This window comes from Antedon mediterranea, chromosome 4 (assembly GCF_964355755.1).
Source record: "Antedon mediterranea chromosome 4, ecAntMedi1.1, whole genome shotgun sequence".
NCBI lineage: Eukaryota > Metazoa > Echinodermata > Crinoidea > Comatulida > Antedonidae > Antedon > Antedon mediterranea.
This window is the reverse complement of record NC_092673.1, coordinates 35,942,637-35,963,059: the sequence shown is the minus strand read 5'-3', so window position 1 is coordinate 35,963,059 and position 20,423 is coordinate 35,942,637. Positions and strand designations below refer to the sequence as shown.

Genomic DNA, 20,423 nt, shown 5'->3' with positions numbered 1-20,423 from the left:
TAGTCCTTTATTAGTACTGTAAAAGGAAAAAGACAGAATACCCATCCAAGTATTATGTAGCATAGCTACATCAGCTATATTATTAAGGTAGATAATTGTGTACACTGGTATATAACAAAACAGTAAACACTGGGAATAATCAGCACAAAATCTATTGCATTGTTTGATATGTAATATTTAAATTAATTTACTATTATCTTATATAATCATAATCTAATCTACATTACATATTTATATTAAGGTGAACTATAATCTTTTGTAACTATATACTGTATATAAAATCTGTTTTATTCTATTTGTCAATTCTTTAAGAAAAGGCTGTTTTGTAACAATACTAATGTATCAGTTTTGAGTGGATGATAAGGGAAGAATTATGGACTTATCCACATTAAGATGAATACACATGATCAGTTTAACAAGGAATTATTATCTTAATAATCAGTGCAGAATGTGGATCAGTATCACAGTATTGCAGAATGTGGATGTATCACAGTATTGCAGAATGTGAATCAGTATCACAGTATTGCAGAATGTGGATCAGTATCACAGTATTGCAGAATGTGGATCAGTATCACAGTATTGCAGAATGTGGATCAGTATCACAGTATTGCAGAATGTGGATCAGTATCACAGTATTGCAGAATGTGGATCAGTATCACAGTATTGCAGAATGTGGATCAGTATCACAGTATTGCAGAATGTGGATCAGTATCACAGTATTGCAGAATGTGGATCAGTATCACAGTATTGCAGAATGTGGATCAGTATCACAGTATTGCAGAATGTGGATCAGTATCACAGTATTGTTTATTATAGAATATATCATAAATACATTGAGACCCATGACTGTCAGCATACGCTGTTTAAGCTTGGTTCCCAATAGCGACGCAATGTAACGCAATCTACGCAACGTAAGAAAATTCTCTTCTAATAATTGTTTGCCCCTGCCTGCGTGAAATCAAACCAGCAATGTTTGCAGCACTATTGCGTCATCGGTTCCCACTTGTTATTACGCAATACAGCACTTTGCGCCAATACATCGCTGCGTTTTGTTCTAGTGGAAACCAAGCTTTAGGGTCACCCTCTATAAATAAGGTGAAATAAAAAAAAAATAAAATAAATAAAATGTCATCTAAATTTAGCAACTTTTTGTATCAATTTTCTTCATTCTTCACCTTTTTACCATATAAAGTATCAATGGTTGCTATGGTAGAACATTTTCGTTTGGTTGGCATAGTAACATCCTCTTTCATCCAAGATTCAAAGATCTTTTTCATTTTCTTCCTCGAATCTTCCTTAGCAACGTTCACGGTTGGCTGAATCTTGTCAGGTTTTATGAATCTCACAAAGCGTTCCAGTTCACTGTAACTGCTATGTTCACTGTAAGGTATTCCTAAGAACACAACAAAATATTCATTTATTTAAAGATGTATTGTCTTCAAAAAACATGAAAAATGAAGATTAATAAAATCAAACTTTAAATAGGACATTTTGCAGTTTTAATAAAGTTATTCACAAAAATAATTATTTCACTTATACAAAGACAAAAGAAATGTTTAATTTTAACCCAAAACCATTGTCTGACAGACAATTTAAGTACTTTTTGCTTTGAATTACATTTTTTTCTGGTAAATAATTTTTTTTTCGGATCCAGTTTTTGGTCAAAGTGAATAACTTATATGCGACATTAAAATGGCATATTAAAAACAAAATTGAAAAAAAAAGATGTAATTTCTCAAGAAATAAGGAAAATTAATTAAAAGCAATAAGTTCATAGATTTCTTACCATAAATAAAATTGAGGCCACTGACTGATGGCTTAATATCCAGTAGACCAGTAGTTTTCTTACTGTGTGTCCACCCTGTGGGTTTAATACCAACCACTTGTGTATAGCGTTGGTTTAATCGACTCATATACTCTTTCAATTTCTGGAATATTATTATAAAATTGTTAATACTGTATTTACAGTTTTATTAAGCGGGTTATTAATTGTGGAAAAAAAGAAATGAAACACAAATTATCAATTTTAACATTATTCTTATTTATAGTTTGTAATGATCTTGATAATACTAACTAATCATAGTGGAGCTGTAGCTTGGTGGTTAACATGCTTGCCTTCAAATCCCAAGGTCCGGGGTTCAATCCTGAACTGGGTTGTAACTCACAACTCATTTAACTCCACTCCCTAAGCCTCAAATGAGACTTAGTTTACAAGCACGATAAATTATAAAGTAGTTTATCCATCCTGTAATTGGCGAGTTTGTGCTCGCTGTTGAATGCGCATGAAATTTAAAAAACAAATAAATAAATAAAGGACAGTATTTCAGGTTCATAAAATGTGCACATACCGGATGTGTAATCGACACCATCGGCAGAACGTGAAGTCTTGTTGCAGTCTTACAACATGTTAAGTAACTTTTCATATCTTCATCTTCAAGGCAGTTCAGAACATTTTGCTTGTCACGGGTTATACACACTTTGCAGGCAAGGGCTTTGGCTATTGCTGAGAAAATATTTAAAATAATGTTAAACCGAATAATAATGTTAACTGAAAGAGACTAAAAACAGATGCATCATCTCAAGTACACTCAAATTCTATTTCATTTATAATAATTTATGTTTACACCATTATTTATTCCCAGCATTCATTATATTTGTAGGAAAAAGTAGGAAAAATTTCTTATTTAAAGATATATCATAATTCGTGTAGTAGCATCATACTGTTTGGTAGAAATTAATTTTTCTTTATTTCAACAATATTTTATGAGGGTGATCCATCAAGCATCAGCTGATCATTAGGGACCCTCAAACAATACAAACAGAAAATACAAAATAAACTATAAAAACACAAAATTAACAAAGATAAAAAAATTAATATATATATATATAAATATACAGTAGGCCAACAATGAATGAAGGATAAAAAGAAATAAAATCAGAGAGAGACAGGTGTTTTTTCAAAAGAGATTTAAAGGAGAAGAAATTGTATGAGTTACGAATGCTTAAAGGTAGAGAATTAAAGAAAGCTTAAAGGTAGAGAATTAAAGAAAGTTTAAAGGTAGAGAATTAAAGAAAGCTTAAAGGTAGATAATTAACCAATAAATACTACTGAACTACTGTACTTCACATATGTAATAACAGTTATAGTATAGTACTAAAAAAGCTTTACATTTTCATACATTTCTTACCTAAAAACACCTTTTCTTTACCGATAGTATAAGCTCCACACACTATTAAAGTTCGTTCATTGGCCTCAACATGCTTTCTAGCCACATCAACAACATATTGCAAAGTTTCTTGTTGGCTTGGAAATCTATATTCAGGACTGCAGTATCTATAAAAATGTAGGATTCACATTGAATGAGATGATTGCTGAATTATAGAATAAATTGGTTAACATTCAGTATAGTTTGTTCACATGAATCTAACATATTAGTATCACATGTTCAGATGTTAATACTTGTACATTACATTACATAGTGTCATGTTCACACTTATACTTACGTAGTATCGAGATAAAGTGTGTTCACATGGCAGTTAACAAGAGCAGGATAATCTTCCATGGTGGGATCTGCTCTAAAGTCCCCAGTGTGAAGGTAAACTTTACCATTTTTCAAACAGAAACGGAACAACGTTGCTCCGGGACAACTATAATAAAAAAAACACAATTGTACATGGTTTAGTGATAATTCAGACATTCAGTTAATGTTTTAATAAATGGTTTCCGAGGTATGCTGTGAAGGGACTGATTTGATTTTACTTTATTTACCTATCAGAGTTACACATACATAAACAAATTATACCATTTCAATTGGGAAGGTGGTTGACTTCCTCTTGGCCTCAGAAAAGTAAGAAACTTAAGTCTGCTGAGACATAAGTAGAGCGAGTCAACTTTCACAATATCTGAAACCTTTGGGCTGGCCAAATATGTCTGGTTTTCTGGAAAGTGTTTTTTTATGGTAAAAATGAACCTTTTGGACAAGAAAAGTCAGGGGGAGTTTTTGGTTTTCAGAGAGTCTGGTATTGGCAGAGTTGACTCTATTTTAATAATTAACAAAGGAATTGATATTGAACAAAATAGCAAGTTTAAATATAGAGCTGGACTTACTGATTAGCAGGTAGTAGTGTAACTTGTACACCTTCTACAATACATGGTGTGTTCATTGGAAGTGTGTTAACCAAAGTCTTAGCAACACTAATCTTGGAAATCACAAGATTCCCAGTTTCCTGTAAAAAAAGTAGTCACGCTAAACTTGTTAAACTAGTAAGTACAGTCAAGCTATACTTGTTAAACTAGTTTTTTAACTAGTAATCTAAAGACAATGTGTCAACCAATATTAAGCTATGCTTGTTTACCTTACTGCAGTAAATTGGGTGTTTAAAATGTTTGGTAAGACCTCCATAATGATCTGCATGGAAATGACTCAGGAAATAAGCTTTGATACAAGGAATGGTGCCATAGCTGAATGCATCAACAGCAATCGATGTGTCTGAAAAAAAAATTTAATAACTTTTAAAAATACATCTATAGCAACATTTTTCACAAAAAGGGCCCTATATAAATATGGTATATTATCTATTAAAAAATGACTGTAGTCGTGCATTCTGTCTAAAGTAAACTACATAATATAAATCGGAAGTTATCAGTTAGAGAAAATGCAACTTGAAAAAAAAATATCAAGAAAGTGGCGCAGAAGTCGCATTTTAAACTGTACCTGGCATTTTTTTGTAGAATGGACAATGTCTATTATGAGGGTTACTCCATACAGAACGTGACCACTTGTTTTGTTTCCCATTGTTTCCCGAGTTTGACGCATTTGAAAAATGTCTTGCAAAATTATTGGAATCTGCAGAGTTTCCAGCCATGTTTGAAGATAGACTTGTACTCTCTGTAACTTCATTGTTATTTTGCACATTTGAGTTTGTTGATGTTTCTTTTTTTGAGCCAAAAAAATAATTTTTAAATGGTATGAATTTATCATAGGAGACTTGAGATGCCAGCCTGCTCAGAACGCAAGATGAATTGTTGACGGAATCACTGAAGGAGCATTGGGAAGAATCTGTACGAGAATCTTGTTTGATGTTATCAACCTTCTTAAAGCTATTGAAAATAGTTTCCTGGCAATCAAAAAATTCATTTGACGATTCACTAAAAATTTCTTCTTTTAATATATCAGTGTGAAAATCAGAGTTGGTAGCTTTTTCCAACGATATATTTTTGGTCGAAAGTACTATATCATCGCCGATTCCAACTTTTTCTTCTTCAAGATTTTCTTTGGTATCAAAGTATTCAAAATCAAATGGAACATTTTCAAAGCCGGTATTGCATTCTACTTTAACGTCAGTAGATGGGTCTTGCCTAGGAGAACAGGTAACCTGTGATGAACTATCATCATTCACTATATCTTCCTTTACAGCAGAATTTACATCATGGCTCTCATGCGTAGGCTCCAATATTGAAGAGAATGTAGCAGTTTTATTACTGTTAATGTCAAAACAGCTGGACGGTACTAGAGCATCAACAATTAGATTTTCACCAATGTTAACCATACAGAGATCATCATTATCAGTCTCTTCTATGTTAATGAGATCATTATCAGTCTCTTCTATGTTAATGAGATCATTATCAGTCTCTTCTATGTTAATGAGATCATTATCAGTCTCTTCTATGTTAATGAGATCATTATCAGTCTCTTCTATGTTAGTCAGATCATTATCAGTCTCTTCTATGTTAATCAGATCATTATCAGTCTCTTCTATGTTAATCAGATCATTATCAGTCTCTTCTATGTTAGTCAGATCATTATCAGTCTCTTCCATGTTAGTCAGATCATTATCAGTCTCTTCTATGTTAATCAGATCATTATCAGTCTCTTCTATGTTAATGAGATCATTATCAGTCTCTTCTATGTTAATCAGATCATTATCAGTCTCTTCTATGTTAATGAGATCATTATCAGTCTCTTCTATGTTTTTAGTCAGATCATTATCAGTCTCTTCTATGTTAATGAGATCATTATCAGTCTCTTCTATGTTAATGAGATCATTATCAGTCTCTTCTATGTTAATCAGATCATTATCAGTCTCTTCTATGTTAATCAGATCATTATCAGTCTCTTCTATGTTAATGAGATCATTATCAGTCTCTTCTATGTTAATGAGATCATTATCAGTCTCTTCTCTGTTAATCAGATCATTATCAGTCTCTTCTATGTTAATCAAATCATTCATGTCATGTTTCTCCGTTTTCATTTCAATTCGTATTGGGCACATGTCCTCTTTTTCCAAACTAAAGATTTCCTTATTTGAATAAAATGTATCAACACTACTTGGAGTACTGGGTGATGACATCATAGCGGTTTTCTTTGGACAAGGTGAAAATATATCTTCTTCACTTACGTTATCCTCATCAGATGTAAGTTGCCTCTTATTGTTTTCATTGTGAATTTCACCACCAGGACTATTGTATTGCACTGTACTGCATTCAGACAGAATTAAAGGAGAAGATAAAGCATCAACTTCATATTTATTTTGATACAAGCAAACATCATCTGTTAAATCAAAAATCTTTTTTTCTTCACATGATTCGTCTTCTTCATAATATGGAACAACTTCATCCATTAAAATACAATCCACCGAATCATCAGATGAACAATATTGTATTTCAAATTCAAAATCATTATCTTTTTCAGTCTTGTTTTTTGTCTTTTTTTCTAAGGTTTTTTCTTTTGGTGATTGAGTAGGTTTAAAAAAGGATAAAATTGAAGGCTGCTGGGAGCATGAAGCTTCGCTCATTTCAGAAGTCTTTCTACATTTTCCGACAACAAATTTCCTTGGCGTTGACTGACTGGACTTCTGGTGTCTCTGACTTGACAATTCCTGTTTTGATGACAGACTACTTTGAGTTGAAGAAATCTTATTATGGTGCAAGCAATTGTTATTGATGCCTTGCGGTTTAGTCTTGTTTGAGATTCCCTTTGCATGATTTTGAAAGGTGTTTTTTGAGCTAAACAATGCTTCTATCTTTTTTATATTGGACGATGGTTCATCTATTTCAGAGAAATCTGAAACGTCCCCACCAGCCCTAACGATAGCAAGTAGTTTGTGAGTGAAATTGCTATAATGTACTACAATGGTAGAGTCACAGTCAAGTCCACTTGGGCATTCTAAAAAAAAGAACAGAAAGTGAACAAATGACAAATTAGTTTATTTGAATTTGATTTATGCAATTTATGTTAAGAGTGTATAGAGTGTCAGTATAAACAGGATTGCCACCTTTCTGGTATTATTAAGTACGATTGTAGTAAATAGATATTAATTACATTTATTTCTCAACTTCAGCGAACTTAATAGTAAATATTATAATCTAGTAGCCTATATTAGACAGGCACAAAATCAATAAAAACTTTTCATTCATACCTTTTTTGTTGATATTCAATAAACCAGTCCTCTGATTAAGACATTGCTCAACATGCCATGTCGGTGTCTGAACTGTCAGGAGACAAAGTGGAAGTTGGCAATTTGGACAGAAATTATCATCATCATCAGCTTTATTATTATTATCATTTATCTTCTCCCTTTTATTATTATTAATCTGACTAGTAGTAGTAGGCCATGGAGTCTTTACTCCATGAGTAGGCCTAGTAGAATTATTGTTTTCTTTGGAAGTAGATTTTGATTTAGATTTACATGTTCCAGCTTTGAATGTGGTCGGAGGACTGTGTTTATCAGGTGTCCCAACATCGCTATATGGTCTAGGCCTATGTCTACTACGTGTTACATCACCGCTGGCACCGCCTCCTCCTCCTGATGAAGAACTGTGTTTACGTCGTATGGATTTTGGCCTCCTAGGCCTACGTCGTTCTCCACACTTTTCACTACGTTGTTGGTCGATTGTGATGGATGCCGACCTGTCACCGCCCTGAGGCTTCCTTGCCGCTGGCTTGTAATCCCAAATATCTTCATCATTGCTGCTGTAGTCCATATTCATTGTATTTTGTGAAACAATTATATTATGTTCCTCCAATATACAATCTATTAATATTTCGCGCCAAATACTTAAATGGGATTTCCGGCCCCGGGCGCGATTTTTTTTTTCGTACATAAGTTGGGGACCACCTCACGAAACGTCACAAAATAAACATGAATAATTCATCAGTTAAATTTTCTTGTTCCGTGTGCACCCAAGCGTATAGCAACAAGAAGTGATTACACAACTGCGATACGATACTTTTACAGTAGGCCTAGGATTCTAAGTCAATTCACGTGATTGCCTTCGCGCACTCTTCTTCATACACACACACACCACTATGCAAAATGTGTCGAGTCGAGGCTAATCGACAGCTAGGCAAGACATTACACTAAGTAGTAATTCATTGGACATAGCCCAAAGAAAGCTTAGACCCACAAGAATAAAGAATGTGTATAATTTGTGTACTGTATTTTTTAAATTCTGCTATTTTATTATCAAACAATATGCATGTAATCAAAGGAACTGCGCGTATATGAACACATGAGATGGGAAGGTTAGACCCACGAGAATAAAAAATGTATTTTTGTGTAATGTTTATTGTTTAATTTTGCTGACTCTAACACACACGTCACACACACCAACACAGCTACTACTAGAATAGACATGGGTTTAGAGAATAGTTTTTAGGCCTAATAGTATCAATAGAAACTATAATTTTAACACGTAATTCTTTAGTAATAAATTATATTAAACACACCATAAACTAAAGGCTGATTATTTCGACAATCCACACAAAACGCCGCTATTCTATTATGAAATCGCACGCGGCAACCACAGCGGAGATAGGCCTAGAATCGTACCGCACTTGTGTAAACTACTGTAATCACTTCTTGTTGCTATACGCTTGGGTGCACACGGAACAAGAAAATTTAACTGATGAATTATTCATGTTTATTTTGTGACGTTTCATGAGGGGGTCCCCAACTTATGTACGAAAAAAAAAATCGCGCCCCCGGGCCCTATATCATCGATCGAGAGTAAAATTATCGTTGCTTTTTACAACGCAACGCCGGTGTTCTTAAAATTGAGGGCGCCAAACATAAAATTTACTAGATCGAAAGGAGGCGGGGGAAGCCACAGAAAAAAAAAATATTATGGGTGTGCTTCCTTGCCTCTAAAGCTTGGTTCCCACTAGAACGTAACGCAAGGACGTAAACGCAACGCAAACGTTTAAACCAATGACAAGCGAACTTATAAACAGTTAGCAATCACCAGCGAATAAGCCATCGCTTGATGATTGGTCAATTCATTTGCGTTGTGTTACGTCCTTGCGTTGCGTCGCTAGTGGGAACCACGCTTAAGGGCCTTTCACACCTGCTCCGGCACGGTTCCGGTCCGGCGACGGCAAATCCAATCGAACGTCAATGTTTCGTTTTCAGGCTACGCGCATATTGATTGGTGCTTGGCCGCGTGGAGCGTCGTAAAAACGAAACATTGGTGTTCGATTCGCCGGACTGGAACCGTGCCGGAACAGATGTGAAAGGCCCTTTAAAGGGTCTTTCACACCTGTTCCGGCACGGTTCCGGTCCGGCGCCGGAAAATCCAATCGAACGCCAATGTTTCGTTTTCACGCGGCTACGCACATATCGATTGGCGCATAGCCGCGTGAAAACGGAACATTGATGTTCGATTCGCCGGACCGGAACCGTGCCGGGGGAACAGGTGTGAACGGCTCTCTCACCAAAGATTATATAGCGCCGCTACGCGGCGCAAGATAGGTAACTGTTGCCAAGCTCCTATCTTATAACACTACGCGCCCAGTAAATCCATGGACGCCATTCGGGCGGACAGGTTATTATTGTGATTTAAATGTAAATGGTTTAAATTTTGCGGTCCGCCTCGAAGTATCTGTGGTTAACCATCCTTATGATTGATTCATGGAAAAGGGAAGAAATTATGTAAACAAAGTAAAAATGAAAGTTTCTTTGGGATCTGGACACTTTCAGATTAATTCTGTGTGTTTACATTTATATGTTTGGTTAGACAACTTCATTCTTTAACCGAAACATCGTGGATATTGCCTTGACAACAACTTTATTCCGGTTCAAACTTGTCCGCCGGAATGGCGTCCATGGATTACAAAGGTCTCACCCAGTTACCTATCTTGCGCCGCGTAGCGGCGCTATACAATCTTTGCTCTCACAGCCTTGGGTCAATTACCACGACATCAGATGCTTTGATGTTATCGCCTCATAATGATTGGAAAGGAGGTCGTTTAAATCTGTGAACCTCAAACACAGAAGCTTGCATATCTTTAACTCTTTTCCACCGACCGGCATGGGGTTTGAACCCTCGATAATCGTGTTCCAACTATCCGGTCCTCTGGTTTGTATTGACGTTAAAACTAGGCTAGATTCGTTTCCTCAAATTCAAAATGACGTCATGCCAATTTATGACGTAACGATAAGAATGACGTAATATAAAGCGCGTATATCATCTTTCATTACTCGTGTACATTGTGGCATAACAGGTAGTGCTCTAGTAACTATCGTTTGAATTCTCTCAGCTCAACTAGCTGGAGTTCGAATCTCTATGGATATTTTTTTTAAAATAAATATAAATGTTTGGGTTTTTTTGGAAGAGAGATATTTAGAGTCCGTCAGTTAAGTAATAATAATTCTGTTTATTTGTTACATTTTATAATACAGTACTACTGTACCTCCATTCTTATACTATTGCACCCAATGAAATTAATTTCGGAACATGTCATGCATATGGTAAAAAATGGCACGGTAATTTAGCAATTTAAGACATTTATGACAAATATTTACCTATATTTAGGTGCTGTATAATGAGGTGCGGTAGTTTTAATTAATAAATACTACATGAATAAAAACGTGACCAGTCATTTATCAAAATCAATTAGTATTTTATTAAGATGTAACATTTAAAAAAAAATCAATGTGTCACAAATTAAGTCGGAACTTAAGACCATGCTTAAGTTCAGTTTTATGTACATCTCATTGAACGCTTGCTTATGCGATATTCTATTAAAATATAATAGTAATAAAATGTTGGGAGTTTCACATAATTTGTTATGAAGCTTTGTTGCCACTTGGACGCAACTTGCTCAGTTGCACTTACGCTAGTGTGAACCAATCTTGCAACTTGCTCAGTTGCACTTACGCTAGTGTGAACCAATCTTGCAACTTGCTCAGTTGCACTTACGCTAGTGTGAACCAATCTTTAGCTATACATTTATTCAGTTGACAACCAACAGCGATGAAACCGCCACTAACAGGTTGAATCTAATTTAAATATATCAACAGTTATATATATATGTATATATATAGTTCATGACCTCACCATGAGTATTCCAATTAGATTGATTGGGGTATGGTTTAGAGTCTGTAACCACAAAAAGAAATAACCGGAGGGCAGTTTATGAAACTAAAATTAATGTTTTTATCTGTTGATGTTAATAATATTTCCATTGCCTCCTGTCACTACTACGTTGTGGCTTCCAGAGACTTGTATGTTATATCCTGCTGATGCTCCTACACCTCGTCGTGGATGTTGTGACTGCTGTGCTGCGGATGCATTTACTCTTACTGGTCTTGCATCTGATGTGTCTGTTGGCAGAAAAAAAAACCCCATTAAAATCTTTAAATTATATGTAATAGTATATTTTAAGGTCTGTCTACCTGTCTATCTACACTATCAAACTTTATGTGACAAAAATATGTGATGTGCCCATATATGGGATGTCATATCAATACCATGGGCACATCAAGTGAGTGAGTGGCCGAGCGGTTAAGACAGTGGAACCGTAATCACGTAGCCATAACATCGGCAGGGGTTCGAGGCTCACTCACTCCATGGTTCTGGTGGTAGAACGAGTCTTCTCGGATAAGGACTACAGTATAAACCGTAGGTCCAGTGTACACAACTTGCTCGTGTGCACTTTAAAGAACCTAGTACATCTTTTGAGACGAGTAGGGGGTTACCCCGGTGTATTAGTACATCACAGCCACTGATCACCAACTGGGCCCTCTGGGAGATCAGTCTTTGACTGAAGAGGTCACCCAGTATAAAGATAAAACAAACAATCACACTATTTTGTCACATAAAGTTTTATAGTGTAGACAAAGGTTAAAGAGATGAGCACCTATCAAAATTAGGGTTAGAATTGAATTAGATGTACTAGTTTTTTTTAAATGTAAACCTATTTAATGTTCTCGTATGTAAACCTTTACATACCAGTTGCATTTACTGATGATGTATCTGTTGCATCAAGTACATTACCAATATGCATTTGAGTGGGGCTTCCGTCAAGGCTTCTTCTGAAGTTGCCATAAGCAGATGGCCCCTTTCTTGGTAGCCAATTTAGTAACCTAGCACAACGATCCTAGGACAAAAAAAAACAGTGGAAAATTACTTCCATTTATTGTCATTTGCATATAAAATATACATAGAAATCTTATCTGAGATATACAAAAACAGATAAATAAATTTTTAAAAAATAGATTACAAAGTATCACATCACTCGTACGGTATACGGAAAAGCATTCGGTGGTCGAATGGCAGCTGGATAAAAGCTGTTACGAAACCTATTTGTATGAGAGATGATGGATTCGACCGGTAATGTTTTTGATCATACAAGCTATCATCCTAGCAGTCAATGCATATAATAATCATTGGCTTAAAAATAGGGCAAGTCACACTTGTTTAGCATGTTATTCTGACATCTTACCCGTGGGTTAGAAATTGAAGAAAGCTCCTCTTGCTCATCTTCAGTTAGTATTTGTTCACTTAAAAGCCAATTAGAAACATGCTGTACATCCACGTTGTCTAGTAGATATGTTCTATTTGAAGTCAGACGGTATTTATCTCTCATATTCATGGTCACACTTGAAATTAAAAACTCTAAAATCTGCTATATACTGAAAATGAATCATAAATCATAAACTTATTGCATAATAGTATCGTTTTTCATTTAAAGCCCCCCTTCCCTACGTTTTTTAGATCTAATTTAAGATCACAAACTATATTTAATGTAAAAATAATACTATGGTCCTATTGCGATAACTTTTTTCGTCTTTAAACAGTTAAAAATTTGAAAAATAAGTCGATTCTAATAATTATAGCGGCCCGCTATAAATCCCAAAATGCATTGCGCGCGGATTGATATTTTTGTTTTTCACCTGTATTTCGCCCACTTTTTGATCGATCATGATATGAGGCCAAAACAAACGGAAGACTCCTAACTTTTCAGCGAAAATACCGGGTTTTCCTCAATTTGTATCAACGGAGTCTGGCAAAAATAGAAAGACAATTAATGCAGCAACTATACAACGTCAGGCTAGATATATAGCAAGCGTATGATGTTCGTACGTTACCGATGTTTACCAGCTAGGCCTACAAAACTAAGCCTAGCTAGGCTTAAGACCGTCCATGAGAGGTCGATCGCCGCGAGCTACTTAGGTAGTGCATTGTTTCTCACTTTTTATCATAATTTATCATAAAACGTACATTTAAGACAAGGAATGACATGGTTTAATGTTTTTAAAGTGATATATGTATTATTTTCCAAAAAACGTCCAAAATTGCAGGGAAGGGGTCTTTAATATAGTGCTCAGTACAAAAATATCACTAGAAAAGAATTAAGTAAGAATGATCAAAATGTATCACTAGTTAGGCCTATAAATATTAAATTATTTTATTTCCAGTATTAATAATAGTAAATAGTAACTGAACTGAACAAAATCTTTCTAAAATAACAAATGTGTTTTCCAAGCAACTAACTGCACATAATTAACCATACCTCAAGTTTAAGCCTAACCAGTACAACGACTGTCAGTTGGACGCTTTACGCTAGGCCTAGTTCAGTCAGGTCCGTTTAGCGTGTACTGGCAGCCCAAAAAGTGTAGAGAGTAGAGCACTAGCAAGATGTTTGAGGCTTGTTGAAGCCACTTCAGTTGGGCTAGCTTTGTTTTGTGAACTCACTCTTTGAGCCTCCTGCTTTTTAAGTAGTAACTGATTATGGAATAGTATTGGTGAATTAAATACAAATACTGTACAAACCAACCTAAAAAATAACTTCTGACAACGTATATTAACTATTATATTATGACAATCAACTACATGTACACACAGCAGTATGTTGTATGATGTAATGTTTGTATGAACTGCGACATGGGGATTTCCCCTTTGTTGAGAATAGGTCACGTGGGATGATGAAAGTAGATGATCTCATCAATCCATGTCATCGCGCGTATCCAGTACGTACTAGTAGTACCAAAGATTATATAGCGCCGCGTAGCGGCGCAAGATAGGTAACTGTTGCCAAGCTCCTATCTTATAACACTACGCGCCCAGTAAATCCATGGACGCCATTCGGGCGGACAGACAGGTTATTATTGTGATTTAAATGTAAAGGGTTTAAATTTTGCGGTCCGCCTCGAAGTATCTGTGGTTAACCATCTTTATGATTGATTCATGGAAAAGGGAAGAAATTATGTAAACAAAGTAAAATAAAAGTTTCTTTGGGATCTGGACACTTTCCGATTAATTCTGTGTGTTTACATTGATATGTTTGGTTAGACAACTTCGTTCTTTAACCGAAACATCGTGGATATTGCCTTGACAACGACTTTATTCCAGTTCAAACTTGTCCGCCGGAATGGCGTCCATGGATTACAAAGGTCTCACCCAGTTACCTATCTTGCGCCGCCTAGCGGCGCTATACAATCTTTGAGGCAAGTGTTACTCGCAAAGATTGTATAGCGCCGCTACGCGGCGCAAGATAGGTAACTGGGTGAGACCTTTGTAAAGGGCCTTTCACACCTGTTCCGGCACGGTTCCGGTCCGGCGAATCGAACACAAAATGTTTCGTTGTTACGACGCTCCACGCGGCCAAGCACCAATCGATATGCGCGTAGCCGCGTGAAAACGAAACATTGACGTTCGATTGGATTTGCCGTCGCCGGACCGGAACCGTGCCGGAGCAGGTGTGAAAGGCCCTTAATCCATGGACGCCATTCCGGCGGACAAGTTTGAACCGGAATAAAGTCGTTGTCAAGGCAATATCCACGATGTTTCGGTTAAAGAACGAAGTTGTCTAACCAAACATATCAATGTAAACACACAGAATTAATCGGAAAGTGTCCAGATCCCAAAGAAACTTTTATTTTACTTTGTTTACATAATTTCTTCCCTTTTCCATGAATCAATCATAAAGATGGTTAACCACAGATACTTCGAGGCGGACCGCAAAATTTAAACCATTTACATTTAAATCACAATAATAACCTGTCCGCCCGAATGGCGTCCATGGATTTACTGGGCGCGTAGTGTTATAAGATAGGAGCTTGGCAACAGTTACCTATCTTGCGCCGCGTAGCGGCGCTATATAATCTTTGCTTGCCTCACAGTGTGCGCCGGGGATTTCGTGAGGAATTGGCCAACCTATCGTGTTTAATATTTTTTGGCACGCGTGCCATTTTCCTCAAGTGTGCGCCGAACGTGAGCTTCCTGCATGCTCACTAGAAAAATCCTCTGCGCATGACATTTTCTGATTTATTATGATATTTCAGCGCGTGCCGTATAGCGTAGTAAGTAATTATCCAATCAGAAAATCGCGTACTGGAGGCGTTTAGTGTGCGTCCAACAGAACGCGATCACAGTTTGCGGCAAATTTTTTAGTGAGCCAAGTGTTACTCGTGCCAAAGATTGTATAGCGGCGCTATATAATCTTTGCTCGTGCCAGTTGGCTCAGCCGAAAGCTCTAGTGTGCGCCGGGCTTAAGGACGACAGTTTTGCGAAATTTTCCACTATAATTTATAGATTTCCAGCTGCTAGACCCAAAAAAACGTCTGGGAAAAGAGTCTATTAGGACATGTCATGCTAAAATTACAAATCCCAAAGCATTTCTGGTATTTATGAGTCCCATTTGACTATAATAATACTGACTTTTGACTGTAATTCACTGTCAGATATTCATTGAATTATTATCGAAACAGTCCATTAAAGTTTGTGTTTGTAATAGGATACTTCACACTTGAAATATCTAGGGTGATGAAGTGAAACCCAGACTTGACCTTAGCAATAAAATTAACTAAAGTGACAGAAATTGAGTATTCACTTCTGTAACAAAAAAATAATATTTATTAACATATAAAAAAAGAAAAGAAACCCAAAAACCATTGTCTGACAGACAATTTAAGTATTTGTTGCTTTAAATTACATTTTTTCGGGTAAAAAAACTATTATGTGACAATAAAATGACACATTCAAAAACATTTTAAATCAAAAATATTTTTCAATAAGCGAGCAGCGTTTTTTGTAAGAAATATTTCTTGTTTACTCTTATTTTTTTGCCTTTAAAATTGTTTTTTTTTTTTTTTTGTGGTAGAGGGAAACGAAAAACTATTTATTTTATCTGTCCTAAAATACAGACTGGAACTCACTAAAGATATTGCTATACAATTCTTCGGCTTTTTAATTGTCATCTGATATTACAATATTGAAATTTATTTTATTTTCAGACAAACTGTTTATATGAAACATATACATACAATAAAAAAGAAAAGAAATACAAAGCATTATATGACAACTGTCATGGAGAGAGGACCAAGAATTATGTGACTGTTATGGAGAGAGGACCAAGAATTATGTGACTGTTATGGAGAGAGGACCAAGAATTATGTGACTGTTATGGAGAGAGGACCAAGAATTATTTGTTGACATACATAAAAACATTTTAATATTTTATTTCTGTTTTTCATAATTCGGGAAAGAAAACTATAAATGGACAATAAAAGGGCGAACAGACTATTAAAGTAAAAAAAAACGAAATGCAAATTGTTTTTTTTTTAAATTAAATTGTACAATACAGTACTAACGTAAGTACATCATATAGACTTATGAATATTTATGAGTTCAGTATTGTCTAATGAAAAACACATCATAGACTTATGAATTTTTATGAGTTCAGTATTGTCTAATGAAAAACACATCATAGACTTATGAATATTTATGAGTTCAGTATTGTCTAATGGAAAACAAAAATGTTGTAATCAAAGTATTTAAAAAGGAACAATGCATTGCTTATAAATTAAGTTATTATTAGTGTACTGATTTAGTTAAAGTAATTCACAAAGGAAGTCATATTGACTTATGAATATTTATGAGTTCAGTATTGTCAGTACTGTAAAAAAAGAAAAATGCAAATTGCTTTTAAATTGAATTAAGTATTCTTTAATCAAATATTGCATTGCTGTGTGCATACAGATAATAGTTAACATTGTAATATCTGTATGGTGCATGCAACAATATATACTTGCCCAAGTCTGTAGCTTTTTTATGTCAGTCGGAAATAGTAAACATATGAAACACCATATGTTCCAAAGTATTTATCGTTTTACTAATATTAATTCAAAACTCAATCTAGAACCTAGAGTAGCAGCAATACATGATGATACATACAGCCATCTAGAGTAGCAGCAATACATGATGATACATACAGCCATCTAACTAACATGAACCGTCTTTTACATGAGGGTGCTTAAACCAATGGTTTAAAGTTAAAGCTTTGTACGATACAAATACATAACTCAGTATGTCTGAACACGCCCTTAGTTTCCATACAGCGCAATGACGAAATTTGACCAATCATGATGTAATTGATTTATGAATTGTCCAGCCACCGCCACTTAAAATGTTACCAAAAATGATGGGAAAAACATAGACCAAATTGTAAGGTATTTGTTAAACAACAGAAGGAATAGAGATGGAGCTTAACAATTATACTATGTATATAAAAATAGCAATTTTAACACAAAACTCAGAGATACAGTACAGTAAATATTTTTTTGTTGGACATAATTATAAGCAGTTCTCAGATCAAGGATTTTAGTATGTTATAAAAAAATTAAAATGTAATTTTAAACATTAAACCAACCCTAATGTTCTATACATTTGCCAAAATGTAAAATAATAAATGTATGCATATCATGTCTTAGTTATTAATGTTAATAGAAATGTTACTGCCACCAACAATTACACTGTTTTTACTCCCAACAATCTTTACATTACTTGAAGATGGAACTTTCCCACCTGCAAGAGAAAAAAAATGAAATCATCATCCACTAAATGTTACAAACATTCTCACCTAAAAACACATTGGTCTTTATATAGGCTGAGCAATATCTCAGGAAATAAAAACATTAAAGATGTATTGTTCCCCAAAAACATGAAAAATGAAAATAAGTTAGGTCAGACTTTCAATGGTTATTTTGATAAAGTTAATCTCTTCCATAAAAAAAAAATGTTCTCATATAAAACCATCATTCAACCAAAAACACATTGGCTGCATTGTTCTTTTTTTTTGCTTTAAATTACAGTTTTTTTCAGGGGGACCCGGACAATACATCTTTAACAAAAATTTAAACGAAAAATAAGTAGGAATTCAAGGTATAGCACATACCAGTTGTTTTTCTGGGATCAGGAAGATTGGTTTCTGGTTCATTTTCATACTTTTTCTCGTATTTTTCAAGCTCTTTTACAATGTAGTCCACATTACATACTTTCAAAGCCGTCTTAAAAGTGTCATAAGTGTTGTCATGTTTACTTTGCAATAACTTTTCGTAGAACCTTTCTGCGCATGCCTTTAAATAAAATGAAACAATAAACTATGAGGGGTCTTGGTGCCATATCTTGCTTGGTAACAATCATAGCTGTAGATTGTGTATGTTACAATGAAGTTGAACTGCAATGGAATTAGTCTACCATAGCACAGATATGTAGCAATCTAAGGGTGGGTGTCAAAAAGTGAAACAAAACGGTATCTTTTCAAGTAGCCAGATTTCTTTGATGTTGTGTTGGTAGAAGACAATGAAGGTGGGTAATATCCTATTTACCCCTAACCTCTACCCCTGACTGCTCGACCCAACACTACTATTACTCCATCTATTATACAGGTTCTTTCTGATCACAAGAATTGGGAGTTTTGCGGTCACCTTTCTTGTTTGGTTGGATCTGATCTCATCATCATCATCTGTACTAAAAATGCCTCCTTCTACCATTGGATCTAGAAGCCGTTTACCATCAATATTTTCAATTATGAAATCTCTGCAATGCTCCAGAACTATGCATTGTTTTCTTTTCATCTTGAACTAACAAATGGTTTCTGAAAAAACAACCATTTAACTTATTTAATCTGCCTACCTTTCAACAAATAAATAAAATCTACTCCATTTATTAATTTTATAAATTTTAAAGAGCATGTCATAAGTAAAAGGATTGATGACTTGGTTTCAGTTAACCTAGTAGTAGTACCAGGCCAATTACTAGTTGCACTGGATGGGCTTCCCATTGCACCCTAGGCCTAGGCTACGATTCGGACTGACTGTTCATAAATAGGCACGCTAGATACAGCCTACTAGGACCTCTCTAGGCCTAGACGTGTAACTTCAGTGGGCCTAAACAAAACCAGTCAATCGGTACACAAAAATATACGGTAAAAGACATATACAAATCAACTGTTACCAATTTGTAGATGGCTCAGGATATAGTGTATCATTTAAAAAAAGTGGAACTGAACATCACAATTGATTATTTAGGCAAACATGAACACAACCGACCAACTAGACTAGGCCTAACCATCGAAAAAAAAAACCAAATCAGAAATACATTTTTGGAAATTCCCCTAATGGATATGAGCCCTCTACGATAGAGGATCCAATCATGGTAGGGTAGTGAAGACTCTTATATATCATGTTTCAAAATACTATAGGTGTCATTTCAATGACAATTTTCCGGGCGGGAATCTAGAAACTCCCCTCCTTTAGTTTACAAAAGTAATCTCGAAAAGAACCCCATGTGGAAAAGAAGGCACCGTACCCAAGAGTACTAAAAAATGAGGAACACATGGGCTCTTTTTGGGGTTTTATGGTGTCTATTTAATGGAAAAATAAATGCCATACAAAAAAAAAAAACAATATTCATAAAAAAAATATCCGTCGAGGTTCGAACCCCAGCTGATATCACTCAAAACTGAGCATTACCCGTTGCACCACAAACTGAAACATGACTGAACAGCTGATAATAGTCTATTTATACGTGTATTACGTAATTCATCATTACGTCATAAATATCCTATTAACCTTGCTAAAACCAAAATGATCAGAATTAGCTCAGTCGTCTGAGCGTCGTGTTAACACACGTATGTCGTGGGTTCGATTCCCACGCTGGTCGGTGGAATAGAGTTAAGGCTATGCGAGCCACTGTGTTTGGGGTTCACAGATCATACGTCCCCCCCCCCCCTTTCCACCACACATGAGGCGAAAACATCAATGCATCTGGTGATGTGGTGGAAACGACCCCAAAAGGCGGCCTTAGTGCTGAGGCAGGTAGAGCACATTTACCCCACATTTACCATCTTTTTTTTTTT

The 20,423-nt window shown here is 35.4% G+C and overlaps 3 protein-coding genes across 7 annotated transcripts; all 3 read right to left on the bottom strand.

The window, feature by feature from the left end:
• Window positions 1–46: 46 nt before the first annotated feature.
• On the bottom strand, window positions 47–7,984 carry LOC140047853 (uncharacterized). Its single transcript, XM_072092887.1, has 10 exons — window positions 7,690–7,984; window positions 7,420–7,491; window positions 4,716–7,166; window positions 4,357–4,490; window positions 4,109–4,227; window positions 3,505–3,648; window positions 3,189–3,334; window positions 2,349–2,503; window positions 1,787–1,928; window positions 47–1,393 (listed from the first exon to the last, which is right to left on the bottom strand). Exons 1-10 carry the CDS (start codon window positions 7,982–7,984, stop codon window positions 1,155–1,157), a joined length of 3,897 nt encoding a protein of 1,298 aa, XP_071948988.1. The 3' UTR covers window positions 47–1,154.
• Window positions 7,985–10,672: 2,688 nt separating this feature from the next.
• LOC140046476 (uncharacterized) lies at window positions 10,673–14,353 on the bottom strand. Of its 5 annotated transcripts, none has more exons than XM_072091126.1 (5): window positions 13,797–14,353; window positions 13,177–13,286; window positions 12,726–12,908; window positions 12,233–12,380; window positions 10,673–11,604 (listed from the first exon to the last, which is right to left on the bottom strand). In XM_072091126.1, exons 2-5 carry the CDS (start codon window positions 13,204–13,206, stop codon window positions 11,438–11,440), a joined length of 528 nt encoding a protein of 175 aa, XP_071947227.1. In that variant the 5' UTR covers window positions 13,207–13,286; window positions 13,797–14,353; the 3' UTR covers window positions 10,673–11,437. The 5 variants fall into 5 exon arrangements, with proteins under 5 accessions (XP_071947227.1, XP_071947228.1, XP_071947231.1 ...); XM_072091127.1 differs by having other exon boundaries at window positions 14,061–14,353; XM_072091130.1 differs by having other exon boundaries at window positions 10,674–11,604; window positions 12,726–12,915; window positions 13,797–14,349.
• A 2,422-nt stretch (window positions 14,354–16,775) lies between these two features.
• LOC140047454 (uncharacterized) lies at window positions 16,776–19,661 on the bottom strand. The gene is made up of 4 exons (XM_072092493.1): window positions 19,520–19,661; window positions 18,991–19,160; window positions 18,459–18,639; window positions 16,776–18,088 (listed from the first exon to the last, which is right to left on the bottom strand). The coding sequence occupies exons 2-4, from the start codon at window positions 19,138–19,140 to the stop codon at window positions 17,991–17,993; spliced, it is 429 nt and encodes a 142-aa protein (XP_071948594.1). The 5' UTR covers window positions 19,141–19,160; window positions 19,520–19,661; the 3' UTR covers window positions 16,776–17,990.
• Between the last annotated feature and the right edge of the window lie 762 nt (window positions 19,662–20,423).